General features: G+C 42.4%; 1 protein-coding gene across 3 annotated transcripts; it reads right to left on the bottom strand.

Moving 5' to 3' along the window:
• Positions 1-206: 206 nt before the first annotated feature.
• On the bottom strand, positions 207-20655 carry LOC139381469 (eukaryotic translation initiation factor 4E-like). Of its 3 annotated transcripts, none has more exons than XM_071125035.1 (7): positions 19853-20655; positions 17586-17686; positions 7818-7913; positions 7215-7278; positions 2712-2825; positions 2194-2333; positions 207-1430 (listed from the first exon to the last, which is right to left on the bottom strand). In XM_071125035.1, the coding sequence occupies exons 1-7, from the start codon at positions 19883-19885 to the stop codon at positions 1316-1318; spliced, it is 663 nt and encodes a 220-aa protein (XP_070981136.1). In that variant the 5' UTR covers positions 19886-20655; the 3' UTR covers positions 207-1315. The 3 variants fall into 3 exon arrangements, with proteins under 3 accessions (XP_070981136.1, XP_070981135.1, XP_070981137.1); XM_071125034.1 differs by having other exon boundaries at positions 20537-20642; XM_071125036.1 differs by having other exon boundaries at positions 19868-20622.
• Between the last annotated feature and the right edge of the window lie 458 nt (positions 20656-21113).

Raw genomic sequence — 21113 nt, 5'->3', positions numbered from 1 at the left:
GTGTGTAGATTGAGAAAAAACAACAAATTTGATACATTTTAGAATAAGGCTGTAACTTAATAAAATGTGGAAAAGTCAAGGGGTCTGAATACTTTTCAAATGCACTGTATGTGGTATAGGGCTCTGATCATGTATAATCTGTATATTGAACGCACCCCCATGACACTATAGGAAGTGATGCTAAACAGACGACACAGAAAAGGAGACCGTGTGGTTCTGGTTTTAATGCAAAGCACTTAACCTTTACTTGAAAGAAGGTAATATACATCCTGGAATTACAGATAATAAAGATACATTATAAGCTAAATCATTTCACGATGGATAGATATCCTTTTTTCTCCACTCGCACAGGCCCCAGAGTAGTGCGAAATGCTCTACAGTTTGTTAGGAAGAAAACGGTAAGAAGCAGACCTAAAACTTGTCCAGGCATCTTTACTTAGTATGATACACTGTAAAAAAATGTTCTATATTATTAAGCAGTAGTCCATGTCGTTAACCTCCTCAAAAACAAAAAAATTGTAAGGAACTCGAGTTTCTTTTTCATGGTTGTCCTCCAACTATGTAGTTCAACTGCAATGCATATATCATAAATGCATGTAAGGGAAACAAAAGTTCAAAATAGTTCTACAAGCAAAGGATCCACAATCCCAGCATGGCTGAAACTATATGTGGCCGTTCTTCTGTTACCGCTACTATTCTTTTACACAAAAACAAATTAAGGTACCGTTGTCTTTTCTGCAACAGGTGCATCTGCAATCCCTTCTCATGCCAAACACCTCCAACTAAAGAAGGTTAAAACGCTGGTTGCCCTTTAAAATCTGCTGAATGAATGAATCTCGTCTACTTTTCTATCCTGGGTGGTTGGTGAGAAACACTTTTCATAACAGGGAATGATCATAAACTCTGCATGAGAAAAGGAAAAGGTTTTACAGCTAAGAAAGTTGTCTGTCTTTTAATCAAGCCATAAACGACAGATCTTCTCCTCAGTTACGTTAGTAGGGGGAAAGCCACTGGTATTATTAGTCACATATACTCCAATTCTAAAATTAACTAATTTAACGATCTTTTAGCTCAAATCCCAACAGCTTCAGCTGACGCTGTCCTTTCTTTCTTTCCTCTTCTTCCCGACAAGACCCGGAGGTTAGCCAGCCGGTCCATCGGGTGTCAGGGAGGCGTCTCTAATTTGATATACGTTTCAACAATTCTCTCGTCTGTAAAAAGGAAGGACACTAACAGCAGTTGACAACTGAAAAGTATTAATGGGTTGGTGATGCAGGGAGTTGATAGTTGAGCTGAGATTGGGGGTAGGTGTTGATCAGACTGAGTACATGTTCTTGGTGGTGGAACCACTCTTGCTAGACGTGTCGTCATGTGACTGGTAGCCAATCAGGAGCTTGATGGGGATACTCAGGCGCTCTTTATACTGTTGTCTGGAGAGAGATGAGATAATATTGAATAGGTTCTCAGTACAGTCTTACATGCATTGTCTCTACTTAGTGGGCAACTAGAAACAGAGCAGTATTGTTAGTCTCAGAACCGATGGCATTTCTGCCAACTACACACTTTTTGCACTTCCGGGTTAACTTAAAAGAAAACCTTTTCATCTGAAAAGTTTCACACATGAATAACATACATATATATATGATTATCTGAACTTGTTCAATTCACATAATATACAGAATTTGCTTATGTGCCAAATGAAATGTGTAATTGGTGGATAAAAGTGTGTGTGCGCACGAGACTCAATTGGGTTCTCAACTCCTCACGTTCTTTCCTCACCTCCTTTTGAAAAAGGTCAATGGTAAGCGAGGAAACGTAGAAACCAATGCGCGCGTATGAAATTAAGCAAATTCCGTTTACAGGGGTGCAATCCCAAAATTCATGTGTAAAGTGGTAAAAAGAAATTAGCTAGTTGTGCTAGACATTTTTTGATAAAACAATAAGCAGCATATTGTTTTTAATCAATGTGTGCACGCTTTTCTCCTTCTAGAAAACTGTGGTTTCAAAGGGTGTGTGGCTGATTTCAAAACTCTTTGATACACCTGAGCATCCTCTACTGGAGAAAGGCATTCGAGGAAGAAAATCCTCTTCACTTATTAACAAAGTGAACACTTATCCGTTTCCAAGTCACAGAGGAGTGGAGGAAAGGACAGACTTTTGCCCAATTGACAAAAGGCCAGAGAGATGACCTACCCTATTGTCACGATGGCTTCCTTGTTCTGACAGTTTCCGGTCCAGATGGATATTTTATCTCCCTTGGGTCGGATGTTGACCACCGCTCCACACACATCTTCACTGGCCTCGTCAAATGACTCGCCGATTAAACACAACAGCTACAACACACACACAGTACATGATATTATGGAATTAATTAAATGTTATTTACGTGTTAAGTTGCCCTCTAGCAATCCATTCCATACATTAGATTATTTGACAATACTTTGGAAGTATAGTCATGGACAGTTACAGCAGGGTTGTGTTCATTAGGTACCATATGGAAGAAAATTGACTGACTGGACCATCCAAAAATATTTTTGTGTGTCCTAATGAACTATTCCAAACTCAGAGCCGTATTCGTCAGGGCACACAACGGGAAACATTTAGCAATGAAAATGAGCTTTCAGTTCAGGTAGTCCATCCTTGTTTCAGTCCCATTTTCTTTCATTTGGTGTCTAAGAACAGGACCCAGGTTTAAGAATAATGATGCTGACCGTCTCCATCCAGTAGCGGTCGAGGTCGATTTGTCTCTGCTGTTTGCTGAGGGTCATCAGCCACCTCCCACCCAGCTTGTTCTTGTCATCCTCCCACATTGGCTTCACCCCATCCTGAAACACACAGAGAGCAGTAGGGGAACGTTAGGTAACTTGACCCCAATCTACATTCTGAGCAGGGTTTCCATTAGCCGGCAAATTTTGAGACATGTCTTACCTTGCCTTAAAGTAGCCTATAAGCAAAATCAGAGTTAGACATCATAAAAGGAAATCAGTCGAATGAAATAAATTCATTAGGCCCTAATCTAGGGATTTCAAATGACTGGGAATACAGATAAGCATCCGTTGGTCATAGATACTTTAAAAAAAGGTAGGGACATGGTTCAGAAAACCAGTCAGTATCTGGTGTGACCATTTGCCTCGTGTCCGACTCAACTCCTTTGCATAGAGCTGATCAGGCTGTTGATTGTGGCCTGTGGAATGTTGTCCCACTCGTCAATGGCGGTGCGAAGTTGCTGGATATTGGCAGGAACTGGAACACGCTGTCGTACACGTCGATCCAAGCATCCCAAACATGCTCAATCGGTGACATGTCTGGTGGAGTATGCAGGCCATGGAAGAACGGCCATTTTCAGCAACCAGAAATTGTGTACAGACCCTTGCGACATGGGGCCATGCATTATCATGCTGAAACATGAGGTGATGATGGCGGCTGAATGGCACGACAATGGGCCTCAGGATCCTGTCACAGTTTCTCTGTGCATTCAAATTGCCATCGATAAAATGCAATTGTTTGCTATCCGTAGCTTATGCCCGCCCATACCATAACCCCATCGCCACCATGGGGCACTCTGTTCACAACGTTGACATCAGCAAACCACTCGTCCACACGACACCATACACGCTGTCTGCCAAATGCCTGGTACAATTGAAACCGGGATTCATCGGTAAAGAGCACACTTCTCCAGCATGCCAGTGGTCATCGAAGGTGAGCATTTGCCCACTGAAGTCTGTTATGACGCCAAACTGCAGTCAGGTCAAGACCCTGGTGAGGACAACGAGCAAGCAGATGAGCGTCCCTGAGACGATTTCTGACAGTTTGAGCAGCAATTCTTCAGTTGTCTCAATTTGAGATGTCTGTGGCATTGTGTTGTGACAAAACTGCACATTTAAGAGTGGCCTTTTAATGTCCCTAGCATAAGGTGCACGTGTGTAATGATCATGCTGTTTAAATCAGCTTCTTGATATGCCACACCTGTCAGGTGGATGGATTATTTTGGCAAAGGGGAAATTCTCACTTACAGTGATGTAAATACATTACGTGCACCAAATTTGAGCGAAATAAGATTTTTGTGCATATGGAACATTTTTGGGATCTTTTATTTCAGCTCATGTAACATGAGACCAACACTTTACATGTTGCGTTTATACTTTCGTTCATTGTGTATTATCATTCGCAATGGATGGCCAGGTACTTCTATGCGTGCTCAGGCACACACACTCCCTCAACATTATCAGGACAGAGAAACCAGGCATGCTCATTGCTCACATGGAGCACTCCAAATAAAAGACGATGAAAAAAAAAAATCGCATTACTGATGGTTATGAAATAAACCAAAACTTGTTTCTCACAAGTGTAGCCGGTTGTGAACTCCGCAAATAACGTTTCCACTCTGAGAATGAGAACGGCAAATTACTAATACATGCATTAAAATAAATGTAACCAAAATGGGGATTAATAGTACATTTACTACTGGTGACATATGAAATGGGTAATTTTTTAAATATTTTTTAATCATCTAAGTGCAAACAATTCACACAATGAATATGCAAGTATTGGCAGGAGATAGCTGAGCCATTCTGGAGAGACTTTGCCACACACCCCTCCCCTTCTTGTCTCAACAGTTTAAATTATACTCAAGACACATTATCTTTACACATACAGTGCCTTGCGAAAGTATTCGGCCCCCTTGAACTTTGCGACCTTTTGCCACATTTCAGGCTTCAAACATAAAGATATAAAACTGTATTTTTTTGTGAAGAATCAACAACAAGTGGGACACAATCATGAAGTGGAACGACATTTATTGGATATTTCAAACTTTTTTAACAAATCAAAAACTGAAAAATTGGACGTGCAAAATTATTCAGCCCCCTTAAGTTAATACTTTGTAGCGCCACCTTTGCTGTGATTACAGCTGTAAGTCGCTTGGGGTATGTCTATCAGTTTCGCACATCGAGAGACTGAAATTTTTTCCCATTCCTCCTTGCAAAACAGCTCGAGCTCAGTGAGGTTGGATGGAGAGCATTTGTGAACAGCAGTTTTCAGTTCTTTCCACAGATTCTCGATTGGATTCAGGTCTGGACTTTGACTTGGCCATTCTAACACCTGGATATGTTTATTTTTGAACCATTCCATTGTAGATTTTGCTTTATGTTTTGGATCATTGTCTTGTTGGAAGACAAATCTCCGTCCCAGTCTCAGGTCTTTTGCAGACTCCATCAGGTTTTCTTCCAGAATGGTCCTGTATTTGGCTCCATCCATCTTCCCATCAATTTTAACCATCTTCCCTGTCCCTGCTGAAGAAAAGCAGGCCCAAACAATGATGCTGCCACCACCATGTTTGACAGTGGGGATGGTGTGTTCAACTGTGTTGCTTTTACGCCAAACATAACGTTTTGCATTGTTGCCAAAAAGTTCAATTTTGGTTTCATCTGACCAGAGCACCTTCTTCCACATGTTTGGTGTGTCTCCCAGGTGGCTTGTGGCAAACTTTAAACTACACTTTTTATGGATATCTTTAAGAAATGGCTTTCTTGCCACTCTTCCATAAAGGCCAGATTTGTGCAATATACGACTGATTGTTGTCCTATGGACAGTCTCCCACCTCAGCTGTAGATCTCTGCAGTTCATCCAGAGTGATCATGGGCCTCTTGGCTGCATCTCTGATCAGTCTTCTCCTTGTATGAGCTGAAAGTTTAGAGGGACGGCCAGGTCTTGGTAGGTTTGCAGTGGTCTGATACTCCTTCCATTTCAATATTATCGCTTGCACAGTGCTCCTTGGGATGTTTAAAGCTTGGGAAATCTTTTTGTATCCAAATCCGGCTTTAAACTTCTTCACAACAGTATCTCGGACCTGCCTGGTGTGTTCCTTGTTCTTCATGATGCTCTCTGCGCTTTTAACGGACCTCTGAGACTATCACAGTGCAGATGCATTTACACGGAGACTTGATTACAAACAGGTGGATTGTATTTATCATCATTAGTCATTTAGGTCAACATTGGATCATTCAGAGATCCTCACTGAACTTCTGGAGAGAGTTTGCTGCACTGAAAGTAAAGGGGCTGAATAATTTTGCACGCCCAATTTTTCAGTTTTTGAATTGTTAAAAAAGTTTGAAATATCCAATAAATGTCGTTCCACTTCATGATTGTGTCCCACTTGTTGTTGATTCTTCACAAAAAAATACAGTTTTATATCTTTATGTTTGAAGCCTGAAATGTGGCAAAAGGTCGCAAAGTTCAAGGGGGCCGAATACTTTCGCAAGGCACTGTATTTTAGATGCTTTTCACTGACAGCCCAGCTCAATAAGCAACTAGGCCTATTGCCACGCGCACTGCCCAAATGGCGGGCTTCCCAAATAGGCATAGGCCTACGAGCTTGTGATTTGAAAGAATCCACAGCAAAAAAAATTACAAGAAGCTAATGATCCTTGATTCCTCTGTGGCTAAGTTCTGCTTTCTGGTGAAGTATGTGGAATGATTTTTTAAATTAAATAATTTTGGCAAATGTATTTCCATTTTTCCCCTATTAGACCCACCACTATGCCATTTCTCTCCTGTTCTACTGGTTTTCATAGCAACTTTCTTTCATTGTCCAGAAGCCAAAGGCACAATCCTAGTCACATTAGCAACACATCTTAGTTGTTGCATCTTTAGATTCCCCCCTTCCGTTTTCCGTCTCTGTCACAAATGGATCCACTATCAGGTGCGCTGTTTACAATGGTGTTTTCCCAGGTGTGCTGTTTTGCCAAATTGTATTTTGGGAAATGTTTGAAAATAAAATTTTATTGGCTGCTTCATTACATGAGTTGCATGTTCTGTTAAGATGCATTACCATAATCTAAATGTGATTTCTGTCATTCTGATCACCATGGGTAGACGCCCTAATGGGTTATGCACCCAATGCATATGGGTCCAGTACATTTCTCAAAATGGCCTGTAAATTAAAATCTTCCCGGACATATTGTCCGGCGCCACATTTTCTTATTGGAAACCCTGATCCTGGGCCCTTATTCATAGTGTCTTAAAGTAGAAGTGCCGATCCAGGATCAGTTTTGCCTATCAGATCATAATAAGATTTAAATGGACAGGAGAAACCTGATCCTAGATCATCACTCCTACTCTGAGATGGTTTATGCATACGGGCCCTGATGTTTTCATTTAACAGAACAGCGACAAGTCCTCTGAAGGGATACGGTTTGTTTCAGAAGTGAACTTACCTTAAATAAGCAGTAGTCACAGCCGAAGCCCAACTTGCTGGGCTGCTGTATGTGGTTATATAATCTACAACACAAAACCAAGAGGCACACTTAAACAAAAGGCCCATATGCAACAATATTAGACACCACGATTATAAACATCAATGTCCTGTTCCATGTTATTCTCCATCATTTCTATTTGGAGACAACTAATGACTAATTTGGGCTCCTGAGTGGCGCGCCGGTTTAAGGCACTGCATCTCAGTGCTAGAGGCGTCACTACAGAGCCCGGTTCGATTCCATGCTGTAACACAACCGGCCATGATTGGGAGTCCCACAGGGCGGCGCACAATTGGCCCAGGGACGTCCGGGTTAGGCCGTCATTGTTAAAAAAATAAACAAATAAAAAGTTCTTAACTGACTTGCCTAGTTAAATAAAGGTTAAATATATATAATAATAATAAATGAGGCACAGATAGCAATGCAATGCATAGAACTGCCAGTCCTTTACTCCACATAGACACTTGTATCAATTCTGTACAACGCACTCTGATTGTCATGGTTACGTCATAGCGTGGAGAGGAGAAAGAGGATAAGGAGAAGAGAAAGAGGACGAGTACTCACGCCCAGAAGTCTTCCACTGTGTCAAACTTTGCGATGAGACGAAGGTTCTCTGTCCAGCTTTTGCTCTTGTCGTTTTTGAAATACCACAGGGCCCATCTGAGGAGAGAAGACTCAGTCAGAGATGCCCTATCGTGCTCCCCAGTACCCACAGACAGAACAGGTTGGACGTTTACTGTCATGAATCAGCAGTCATGACAGAGACCTGATTGCAGTAAAACTCCATGTGAATGTTGAGTAACCGTGATCTCCTCTTATGCACTCTGGACATGCGTTGGTAGTACCTAACTCGTTAATGACCATCAGGTAGCTAATGGGCTAGTACTCAGTGCTCAATTGTCCCTCTAACCACTCTGACAATGCAACTGCATTCAAAAACTCAACCTCACCATGATTGAGCAATTTGAAGAAAATAGTTCAACAACTGTTTGAAACTTAGTGGAAAATATGGCGTTGTAGATGTTGTTTCAAAGCCTAACAACGAAATGGACAGCTTTCTAAGATTGATTCATTAAAAACGCATATTAGAGTTTATGCATACACATAGCTCAGACATTTATACAGTGCATTCAGAAAGTATTCATACCCCTTTACTTTTTCTACATTGTTACGTTGCAACCTTGTTCTAAAATTGATTAAAATATATATTTGTCTTATCAATCTACACATAATACACCATAATAACAAAGCAAAAACAGGTTTTTAGAAATTCAGCAATTCAGTTTTTAGAAATTAAAAGTTAACTGGACGTAGTCATTCGTCTAGTGCAGTGGTCCCCAAACTTTTTATAGTCCCATACCCCTTCAAACATTCAACATCCAGCTGCATCAGGGTCAGCGCACTCTCAAATGTTGTTTTTTTGCCATCATTGTAAGCCTGCCACGCACACACTGTACACAATACATTTATTAAACATACGAATGAGTGTGAGTTGTCGTCACAACCCGGCTCGTGGGAAGTGACAAAGAGCTCTTATAGGACCAGGGCACAAATAATAATAATATAATAATAATCAATAATTTTGCTCTTTATTTAGCCATCTTATATACAAAACCTTATTTATTCATAAAACATGGTGAATAACTCACCACAGGTTAATTAGAAGGGTGTGCTTTAAAGGATGCACATAACTCAGCAATGTTGGGTTGTATTGGAGAGTCTCAGTCTTAAATCAGTTTCCACACAGTCTGTGCCTGTATTTAGTTATCATGCTAGTGAGGGCCAAGAATCTACTCTCACATAGGTATGTGGTTGCAAAGGGCATCAGTGTCTTAACAGCACGATTTGCCAAGGCAGGATACTCTGACTGCAGCCCAATCCAGAAATCTGGCAGTGGCTTCTGATTAAATTATATTTTCACAGAATCGCTTGTTGCAATTTCGATGAGCCTGTCTTGTTCAGATATCGGTAAGTGGACTGGAGGCAGAACATGAAAAGGATAACGAATCCAGTTGTTTCTGTCATCCGTTTCGGGAAAGTACCTGCGTACTTTCAGGGGCGGCCGGTAGCCTAGTGGTTAGAGCTTTGGGCCAGTAACCGAAAGGTTGCTAGATTGAATCCCCGAGCTGACAAGGTAAAAATCTGTCGTTTTGCCCCTGAAGGCAGTTAAACCACCGTTCCTAGGCCGTCATTGTAAATAAGAATTTGTTCTTAACTTTTGGGATAGGGGGCAGCATTTTCACTTTTGGATGAATAGCGTGCCCAGAGTGAACTGCCTCCTACTCAGTCCCAGATGCTAATATATGCATAGTATTATTGGTATTGGACAGAAGACACTCTGAAGTTTCTAAAACTGTTTGAATGATGTATGTGAGTATAACAGAACTCATATGGCAGGTAAAAAGCTGAGAAAAAATCCAAACAGGAAGTGAGAAATCTGAGGTTTGTAGTTTTTGAACTCACCCCTATCGAATACACAGTGGGATATGGGTTATTTTAGGGTTACTACCTAAGGCTTCCCCTAGATGTCAACCGTCTTCAGAACGTTGTTTCAGGCTTCTCATGTGAAGGGGGGCCGGATGGGAGCTGTTTGACTAAGGGGTCTGCCTGCAGCCTCGTTCTCAGTCACGAGCTTTCACATGAGAGATAGCTCTCGTTCCATTGCTTTTCTACAGACAATGGAATTCTCCGGTTGGAACATTGTTTAACTTTTATGATAAAAACATCCTAAAGATTGATTCTATAATTAGTTTGACAAGTTTCTTCGACCTGTAATATAACTTTTTGAACTTTTCGTCCAACTGGACCAGATCGCGCTTTTGGAAACACCCTAACAAAAGAAGCCATTGGACATAAATGTACATAAATAATGGACATTATCGAACAAAACAAGCATTTATTGTGGAACTGCGATTCCTGGGAGTGCATTCTGATGAAGATCATCAAATGTAAGTGAATATTTATAATGCTATTTATGAATTAATGTTGACTCCCCAACATGGCGGATATTTCTCTGGCTGGTTTGGGCTCTGAGCGCCGCTCTCAGATTATGCTTTATCCGTAAAGTTTTTTTTAAATCTGACACAGCGGTTGCATTAAGGAGAAGTTTATCTAAAGTTTCATGCATAACACTTGAATTTTCATCAACATTTATAATGAGTATTTCTGTGAATTCATGTGGCTCTCTGCAATATCACTTCATGTTTTGGAACTACTGAACGTAACACGCCAATGTAAAATAAGATTTTTAGATATAAATATGAACTTTACCAAACAAAACATACATGTATTGTGTAACATGAAGTCCTTTGAGCATCATCTGATGAAGATCATCAAAGGTTAGTGATTAATTTTCTCTCTATTTGTGCTTTTTGTGACTCCTCTCTTTGGCTGGAAAAATGGCTGGGTTTTTCTGTGAGTTGGTGGTGACCTAACAATTGTTTGTGGAGCTTTCGCTGTAAAGCATTTTTGATATCAGACAGTGGCTGGATTAATGAGAATTGTATCTTTAAAATTGTGCCTAATACTTGTACGTTTGAGAAATTTGATTTATGAGAAGATTTCTGTTGATTTGTATTTGGTGCCCTGCAATTTCATTGGCGAGTAACTGACTGGCCTAGTTAAATTGATTTTATTGATGTATGATATTAAGTTAAAATAAGTGTTCATTCAGTATTGTTTTAATTGTCATTATTACATTTTTTAAATATATATTTTATTTTAATTGCTGATTAATCGGTATCGGCTTTTTTGGGGGGGGTTCTCCAATAAATCGGTATCGGCGCTGAAAAATCATAAATCGGTCGACCTCTACTCTGAATAGTTGAAATGACATTTTGGGGAAGCCCAGCAGTGTTCAAGTTGAATCGTTTACGGGCCATGCCCAGAGTGCCAACCATTCTGGTTGAGGAAATCTCCCGGCGCGCCTGGGGGAGCACTGCTGACGCAGAGGGAAGGGCCATAGTAGTTGAGTGATTTCCACTAGCCAGTGTTTCTCTGTCCAATGTGGTGCTATTAGTATGAGAGAGAGAGAGAGACCCTTCTCCTGCACTTTGGCTAAAGGTGGGCGAAATCAGGGCCAGTGGGGGGAATGCTTCCAGGATGACCCGGGGCCACTTGTGCGCCAACGTGTCCAAAACGTTAATGCTAGGGACACTGCAATGAGTTCCGTGCAGTTTGTGTGAGCAGAACATCAATGGGGTCCCCACACCCCTCTGACCGTTCTGCCCTTGTGGGTTGCACCCCAACCTGAGAGAGACGCGTCCGTCGTGACTACTTCTCTGGATAAAACAGTGCACATCTTGGCACCCTGTGACAAAAACGTTGGGTGTCTCCAGGAATGCAGTGCTACCATGCAATCTATAGAATTTGTACTCAGTGATGGTTATAACGTAATGAGCTCAGACCTAGAGAAGAGATCCAGCATTGAAACCCTCTCATATTCAAGCATCCTAATGGGATGACTACTAAAGCAGATGCCATCAAATCTAGCAGCCTCAGGCATGTTTTGAAGGGGACCAGGTTCCCTCTGCGAAACAGTACTAGGCAATTCTGGAATGTTCTTATACAGGGTTAAACCTAGAAAAGAGATTGTCTCTGACCGTGTCAGCGTGCATGTACCTTCCAGGGGATCTTAAAAGGTTAAGTGGGGTCGACCTGGGTGTGGCGAGGCACAGGGCTGTGTCTTCCTGGGCAGACAGAGCTGGAGGTCTTCACCCTTCCTCATTTTCTCTGTGCACCGTTTCTGCATCATCTCGATTGTGGGACCGAAAAGGCATGCCCAATCCCTTCCATGCCAACACAGGCTAACACCGACACACCTTGGACAGGGTTCTCGGCGGAGAAAGATGTACTCCAGTCACAGGTAACCTCTTCCAGACATTCTGGGAAGACTGGTACTAATTGCCCGTTTGGCTTTGGGTATCCTCTTACCCTCGTAGCGGGATGTGGTGGTTTCCGCTACTGCATTAGACCAGGAAATCACCGGTTTATCTGAGAGTTCACACACATCCTGCAGGTCCACACCGAGAGATGGTGGGGATGGTGCCCTGCCTGCGTGTTCAGTTTCGGATTCCCCAGCAGGAGGTTTGGTGGCCTGAGGAGATGGAGTCTGTTTCCGTCAGATGATTCCAAAAGGAAACTGTCGGAAAACCCTATGTTGTCTCCAATCAGGAAGCCCGGCAGGGAGGTCGCGAGGTTGTTGCTGGAGTCCTCCAAAAGCGGGGCAATGTCTTCGAGCTGGTCGCCCCAGCCAGCTAGCAGTCGCTTCTGGATACCCTGTGGGGATATCCATTGCCTCTGATGAGCCATCGGGGATGCCAGACCCCATGTTAGGGTCCTGTTGACTCAGGCTAGCTTGGTGTGCTAGTCTGTGACAGAAGCTCTTCACGGTGAAGGGGGCACAATGTGCACAGGAGCCAGGGGAGGCTAACACTTTTTGGGCATGTTGCAGCCCAAGGCATGCGGAGCACACAGTGTCTTTGGCCGATATCTTGTTTCCACAGGAGCAGAGTCATCTCCTCGTTTAGGGTGGATGATGCTTTTCTCGCCATAGCTGGAATGCTATGTTTTTAGCTGTCAGAAAATGATTAGCGTGGTAGGCTAGTCCGATAACCCACTAATCACTAGGGATCTCCGACAGTGGCACTCAGTGAAAAGAAAAGATAGCTTGGTGTAGCTAGTAAAAAAATGAGAAAATGGTCATAGTAAAACCACAAAAGCTTAAAAATATGTCTTTCTGCCCCTGAGCAAGGCAGTTAACCAACTGTTCCCCGAAGACGTGGACGTCGATTAAGGCAGCCTGCCGCACCTCTCTGATTCAGAGGGGTTGGGTTAAATGTAGAACACACATTTCAGCACAATACATTGTTGGACAACTGACTAGGTATCCCCCTTTCCCAATCATGGCTGGCATAGTGTAATAAAGGCTTCTGACAAATAGGCTGGGGTCATATCCAATAAGTTAAACACTGAAAAGAATACTAGAAAGAGAACAGAGCGCAAGCTTTTTTAGCGACTTTCTCAAATCATCAATTATGTTGAGAAACAAGACGACGTGTGCCATGACTCGTCTGGTGAACCAGGGTGAGGTCACAGACAGATGCGTAAACAAACACTAATGTGTCACTTGAGGTAAAGTCTGTGGACTTATGGACTAGTAGGAATTACCTCCACTAGGTAATTCCTACTGTAGTCATACAGTGTGTGTGTGTTGAGTGACTCCAGACTTCCTATCCCTGGTATCACCCTGAAAAACATAATAAACAGGAGAAAGAGATTTCACAAGGCAGTGTTTGGCCTTGTTTTTTCTCTGGTGCAGACACCCCAAAGTAACATTCAGAGAGCTGTGAAGTAACACCAAAACCAATAGAATCTGAAATCCACTGGACTAAGATCACGTTTTCAAACAGGACAAAAGACCAGAACGAACCATGGAGTTTTAAAGCATCATACTAGTCCAGAATCAGTGGCTAGGGAGGAACAGCTTCCACCTGAGAGGCAGGGACAGAACAGATGGAAAGGTCTAGAGAGTGTCTATCCTGAGGCTGTGCTCTATGTCAGCAGTCCTACCCAGCCTGCTGTACTGCCTACAGTAGTCTATGGCCTAGGGCCCTATTGAATAGACAGCCACTGGATGGGATGTGCTAGAAGAGACAAAAGTGGTGGTATCACAATGTCACATCTGTAGAGTGCAAGTATGATAAGCTTTGTTCTTCATCTAGGTTTAGGCTTAAAGCTAGCTGTGAGAATGTAAAGGGAAATATGGAAAAAACATTTTGGGAAGCACCAAAGCGTTTTATTGGCCTAGTGAGCGTGACCCTAGTATCCCAACTGGGTTGTGTTCATTTGGGCACACAATAACGTGTGTTAAGATGTTTTGTAACTGAAATCAAAACTTAATTTGACAAGCCCAGCTGTCCTTTTCCTTCTGTTTGGTGCCAATGCCTAATGAATAAACACAACCCTGGTGTCAACTATGAGCAGCAAGTGTGTTGTAATCAGCAGCCAGTTATCAAAAATGTAGAACTATTGTACCAAACAAGCACTGCTTCAAGCTGAAACATCTACAGGACCCACTTAGAGTGCATTCGTTAAGTATTCAGACCCCTTGACCTTTTCCACATTTTAAAAAATTATCATCATCAATATACACTCAATTCCGCATAATGACAAATCAAAAACAGATTTTTATAAATGTTTGCAAATAAATGTGTGTATATATATATATATATATATATATATATAAATATATAAATGAAATATCAAATAGGCTGTGTGCTTAGGGTCATTGTCCTGTTGGAAGGTGAACCTTCTCCCCAGTCTGAGGTCCTGAGCGCTGTGGAGCAGGTTTTCATCAAGGATCTCTCTATACTTTCCTCTGTTCATCTTTCCCTCCATCCTGACTAGACTCCCAGTCCCTGCCGCTGAAAAACATCCCCACAGCATGATCATGCCATCACCATGCTTCACCGTAGGTAGGCCAGGTTTCCTCCAGATGTGACGCTTGGCATTCAGACCAAAGAGTTCCATCTTGGTTTCATCAGACCATAGAATCTTGTTTCTCATGGTCTGAGAGTCTTTTAGGTGCCTTTTGGCAAACTCCAAGCGGGCTGTCATGTGCCTTTTACCGAAGAGTGGCTTCCGTCTGGCCACTCTACCATAAAGGCCTGATTGATGGTGTGCTGCAGTGATGGATGTCCTTCTGGAAGGTTCTCCCATCTCCCCAGAGGAACTCTGGAGCTCTGTCAGAGGGACCATCGGGTTCTTGGTTACCTCCCCAACCAAGGCCCTTCTCTCTCGCTTGCTCAGTTTGGCCGGGCAACCAGCTCTAGGAAGAGTCTCTGAGTTTTTGCTCTGACAGACACTATCGACTGTGGGACCTTATATAGACAGATGTGTGCTTTTCCAAAATCATGTCCAAATAATTGAATTTACCACAGGCAGACTCCAATCAAGTTGTAGAAACATCTCAAGGATGATCAATTTCTAAAAATGTGTTGTCGTTTGGTCAGTATGGGGTATTGTGTGTAGGTTGATGAGGAAAAACATTTATTTAATCCATTTTGAAATAAGGCTGTAAGGTAACAAAATGTGGAAAAGGCTAAAGGTTCTGAATACTTTCCGAATTACCTGTAAGTCATGTATGCTTAACACAGCTACTGTACACCATCTGGGTCAGAGAGAAAGTCTCAGCTACTTGCTGTAGTGTGTCACGGGATACAGTGGCAGACTATGCAGTTTCTCTGTGTATTAACCTATGGTGAATAATATGGCAATCACTAACAGAGTAGATTCAATTAGGACACCTTCTATCTCTTCTAGTTCTATCTGTTATGCTATATAAACTTGTTATTCTGCAAAGTAATAAGCTTATGTTTCGGGCTACCTTTGTCACTGATTGTTGCATGTGCTGATTACCACAATAATTTGTCTCCCTGGAAAAGGCACTAATTGTAATGCCTAAACAGAGACATACAGACTAGAGGTTGACCGATTAATCGGAATGGACGATTAATTAGGGCCGATTTCAAGTTTTCATAACAATCGGAAATCTGTATTTCTGGACACCGATTTTGCAGATTTTTTTTTCTTTCTTACACCTTTATTTAATCTTTATTTAACTAGGCAAGTCAGTTAAGAACACATTCTTATTTTCAATGACGGCCTAGGAACGGTGGGTTAACTGCCTTGTTCAGGGGCAGAACGACATATTTTCACCTTGTCAGCTCGGGGGATCTAATCTTGCAACCTTACAGTTAACTAGTCCAACGCAATAACGACCTGCCTCTTTCTCATCGCACTCCTCATGGATCCTGTTACGCGAATGCAGTAAGCCAAGGTAAGTTGCTAGCTAGTTAAACTTATCTTATAAAAAACAATCAATCATAATCACTAGTTAACTACACCTGGTTGATGATATTTCTAGATATTATCTAGCGTGTCCTGCGTTGCATATAATCTGACTGAGCATACAAGTATCTAAGTATCTGACTGAGCGGAGGTAGGCAGAAGCAGGCGCGTAAACATTCATTCAAACAGCACTTTGGGGCGTTTTGCAGGTCTTCGTTGTGCGTCAAGCATTGCGCTGTTTATGACTTCAAGCCTATCAACTCCCGAGATGAGGCTGGTGTAACCGAAGTGAAATGGCTAGCAAGTTAGTGCGCGCTAATAGCGTTTCAAACCTCACTCGCTCGGAGCCTTGGGGTGGTTGTTTCCCTTGCTCTGCATGGGTAACGCTGCTTCGAGGGTGGCTGTTGTCGTTGTGTTTCTGGTTCGAGCCCAGGAAGGCGCGAGGAGAGGGACGGAAGCTATACTGTTACACTGGCAATACTAAAGTGCCTATAAGAACATCCAATAGTCAAAGGTTAATGAAATACAAATGGTATAGAGAGAAATAGTCCTATAATTCCTATAATAACTACAACCTAAAACTTCTTACCTGGGAATATTGAAGACTCATGTTAAAAGGAACCACCAGCTTTCATATGTTCTCATGTTCTGAGCAAGGAACTCAAACGTTAGCTTTCTTACATAGCACGTGTTGCACTTTTACTTTCTTCTCCAACACTTTGTTTTTTTAATTGAATTTTTACCCCCTTTTCTCCCCAATTTCATGGTATCCAATTGTTGTAGTAGCTACTATCTTGTCTCATTGCTACAACTCCCGTGCGGGCTCGGGAGAGACGAAGGCTGAATGTCATGCGTCCTCCGATACACAACCCAACCAGCTGTACTGCTTCTTAACACAGCGCGCATTAAACCCGGAAGCCAGCCGCACCAATGTGTCGGAGGCTACACCGTGCCCCTGGCAACCTTGGCTAGCGCGCACTGCGCCCGGCCCGCCACAGGAGTCGCTGGTGCGCGATGAGACAAGGAGATCCCCACCGACCAATCCCTCCCTAACCCGGACGACGCTAGGCCAATTGTGCGTCGCCCCACGGACCTCCCGGTCGCGGCCGGTTACGACAGAGCCTGGGCGCGAACCCAGGGACTCTGATGGCACAGCTGGCGCTGCAGTACAGCGCCCCTAACCACTGCGCCTGTTTTTGCATTATTTTAACCAAATTGAACACGTTTCATTATTTATTTGAGGCTAAATTGATTTTATTGATGTATTATATTAAGTTAAAATAAGTGTTCATTCAGTATTGTTGTAATTGTCATTATTACAAATAAATAATAAAAATAAAAAAATTGGCCGATTAATCGGTATCGGCTTTTTTGGTCCTCCAATAATCGGTATCGGCGTTGAAAAATCATAATCGGTCGACCTCTAATACAGACAGAAGCACACACGCGCACACACACACACACACACGGTGGTGTCCATACTTATTTTGCAAGGGGTGTTTGATGTACTGCTGAGAACCAGCAACCACAGGTGGTGCAGTGAGGATAACTTCAGGTTGGGGCTCTTCTGTTTCAGGTGCATTCTGGATGGGATGACACCAAAAACATTAATCAATACGATATAAGCTGTTCGCAGGAAACCTGACAATAATAATATCCTTAGACCGATCCTGACAATAGTTCTAAACATTTACAATCATAACAAAATCAAGGATAATCATGTATACTAGCTACTTCTGATACTAGATCAATACTAAATGTGCAGGTATTCCATCCATGTCTGACTAGAATATACAATTTTGTTTCAAGCCAAACCTAGAATTTCTGCCATTTCTACTACTGAATGATGCATACAATGACTCAACATGCCTACTGAATATCTACCAGCATCTCTGTAGGAGTGGTGAAGATCTAGACTTTCACTATTGAAAGATCAAGAACAAGCTCTGACTGACACACTGCCCTAATTTGAGTGAGGAGACATTGGGTAGATAGACTGCTCAATGGCCTTACTGAAGAGCTCAGTGACTTTCAATGTGGCACCGTCATAGGATGCCATCTTTCCAACAATTCAGTTTGTTAAATTTCCACCCTGTTCAACTGTAAGTCCTGCAATGCACAATGACGCTGTAGGTGTGATGGAGGCATAAGATCATCATGCGCAATGTCATGTATCGGCTGGAGTGGTGTAAAGCTCCGCCGCCATTGTACTCTGGAACAGTGGAAATGTGTTCTCTGGAGTGATGAATTACGCGTCATCATCTGGCAGTCCGACGGACTAATCTGGGTTTGGCAGATGCAAGGATAATGCTACCTGTCCGAATTCATAGTGCCAACTGTAAAATTTGGTGGGAGAGGAATAATGGTCTGGGGCTGTTTTTTTCATCGTTCAGGCTAGGCCCTGTAGTTCCAGTGATGGGAAATCTTAACGCTACAGCGTTCAATGACATTGTAAACGATTCTGTGCTTCCAACTTTGTGGCAACAGTTTGGGGAAGGCCCTTTCCCGTTTCAGCATCACAATGCCCCTGTGCAGGTAAATACATAAATGTTTTGTTGAGATTGGTGTTGAAGAACTTGACTGGCCTGCACAGAGCCCTGACCTCAACCCTGTCTAACACCTTTGGGATGAATTGGAACGCCGACTGGGAGCCAGGCCTAATAGTCCAACATCAGTGCCCGATCTCACCAATGCTCTTGTGGCTGAATGGAAGAAAGTCTTGGCAGACATTTTCAAACATCTAGTGGAAAGTCTTCCTAGAAGAGGCGAGACTTGTAGCAGCAAAGGAGGGTGGGAGAAGAGACTTATGGCAGCAAGGTGGGGGACTTCATATTAATGCCCATGATTTTGGAAATAGATGTTCGATGAACAAGTGTCCACATACGTTTGGTCTTGTAGTGTACTTCAATTGACTGGGAGGCTCACTCACTAATGTTATCTGGCTAAACCCCTTTCAAACACTAATGTTGGCATCTAGCTACCTAATTAATTAATGTCAGAGTATGTCGTATAGCTAACGTTAGTTAGTTTACATAGCTAGCTAGGTAACATTAGCTAAATCAAATTAGGAACACCATTTAGCTAACGTTAGCTACCTAGCCTAGAAAGGAAGCTAATAATTAGACAACTAGTTAGCTACAGATATTCGAATAGTTAATGATAGATCCGTTGCAAATTCATTACGATTGGCCCCAGAACAGGTATTTACATTTGGAAAAATCCTTCTGATTCAAAATGGTCTAGGTAGCCCCATGGCCCCAGAGCAGGTAGTTGTTACATTTGGAAAAATCCTTCCGATTCAAAATGGTCTAGGTAGCCCCATAGCAACTAGTTAGCAACTTAATGTAAAACTTAGCTAGCACAGGCAGCACGGACACACGTGTCCAGATGTCACCAGTTTGATTCGTGTAAATAAAACCGATCACAAATACGATTAATATATTTGAAAGGACAAAGTTTAAATGATAGGTGGTATGATATATCAAATTATATTGAATTAAAGATCCAAATGTGAACCACCGATGTCCAGTCCCTCCTTATGACCAATGCCACCCCCTAAATCCATCGCTAACGTTAGCATCCATTGCTAAGCATGTTGGAACCAGACACCCGAGGTTTCAGCTTCCGAAGCCAAATATTCAATTGAAACCGGGTATATTTAACTGTCATAAGATTAAACTTGATATAAAAACATGATTGGTTTATTTTTTGTCTTATGTGTCGTGTGGTACCACGAAATGTCCATATACCTCAATCTCGCTTACCGGCTCCGAAGTCGCCATCTTGCCTGTCAAAATTAACCTGTCCGTTCCGCGCTAGTGCGTCACGAACCACTAAAAAAATCTACGGAAACCGAGTAAGCCCACTATATCTGAGGGTATACTTTCCGCGCGCAGGACTTGTATCACTATTTATGGCCAATTATAACAACTCTTTCAATCTCCATTACAGAATGATAGGTAAATATGTCACTGTGTGACAAGGAAATGTGTTGACTTCTGTTCACAAAAGAAAATTCCTGACATTTCGAGTAGGCCTACACGTATATCAGGAGTATTGCTATAGGTTGTGTCTGAAGAAAGATTATCTATTATATTGACCAGATTGATATTCAAGTGGCGGCTCTAACTAACAATTAAAATAAATGTCTTAAAAAATGGAAGGCAGTTGGCAGGCTTAATTATACCAGATATTTTAGAGAAAGGAGATGGGAATCCCGATGGACAAGAGTGGAAAAACGTATAACGCAGCAAACTGTCGACCAATCGTGTTCACGTCGTCAAACTGCTTCACGCGGTTGATAAACTAATCGCAGGCAATTCCTTCTCAAAGTCAGGGTATGAGTCTTGAAACGTGCCTATTTTCCTCGAAAGTATATAATGTCACGATTCCAAAGCTGTACAATGTTACAGATAGCAAGTTAATTATCTCACATCTTGGAAAATAAGTATATTGTTGTTCTTCTTGTTGACGAAATTCATGCTAATGTTGGATTTTTGAGCTAGCGCCCAATTCACTCCTTAGAGGAGAGCTCGCCTTGTCCCAAAATAGCCCAGAATGCACCGCGCGGTCTGTTGACGTAGCATGAGCAACGTCCACAATGGTTGTTAATACGAATCCAATTAAGTTTCCTATCTCCTTAAAAATATCTCTGATTATACCTCACTGTCGGGAGCGGGCCGCTCTCGGGAGGGGGGCAAGATCAGGTGGGATCACTCTAGCCAATGAGAGGGCAGATACGCGGAGCAACTACGGAAGTCCAGAGAAGACATGAATAAAATACAATAAATCCCTAATTATGTCGCGATTACAACTTATTTATCTCGTGATCATGATGTAACAAAAGTTGTTTTGTTGGAACTCCCGAGTGGCGCAGCGGTCTAATGCTAGAGGCGTCACTGTAGATCCAGGTTCGATCCAGGGCTGTATCACAACTGGCCGTCATCGGGAGTCCCATATGGAGGCGCACAAATGGCCCATAGGGGGAGCAGCATGACCATTGAGAGAGAT

Source organism: Oncorhynchus clarkii, chromosome 23, assembly GCF_045791955.1.
Source record: "Oncorhynchus clarkii lewisi isolate Uvic-CL-2024 chromosome 23, UVic_Ocla_1.0, whole genome shotgun sequence".
Lineage (NCBI taxonomy): Eukaryota > Metazoa > Chordata > Actinopteri > Salmoniformes > Salmonidae > Oncorhynchus > Oncorhynchus clarkii.
Note: the sequence above shows the minus strand (reverse complement) of the source record. Positions and strands in the feature narration are given on the sequence as shown.

Coding starts and splice junctions, on each gene's coding strand:
- LOC139381469 (XM_071125034.1), bottom strand. CDS start 20,584: ATGAATTTCGTCAACAAGAAGAACAACAATATACTTATTTTCCAAGAT. Junction 7,914..17,585: donor AAACACCCCTTGCAAAATAA/GTATGGACACCA, acceptor TTCTCTCCTCAG/ATGGGCCCTGTGGTATTTCA. Junction 1,431..2,193: donor GAAGCCATCGTGACAATAGG/GTAGGTCATCTC, acceptor ATCTCTCTCCAG/ACAACAGTATAAAGAGCGCC.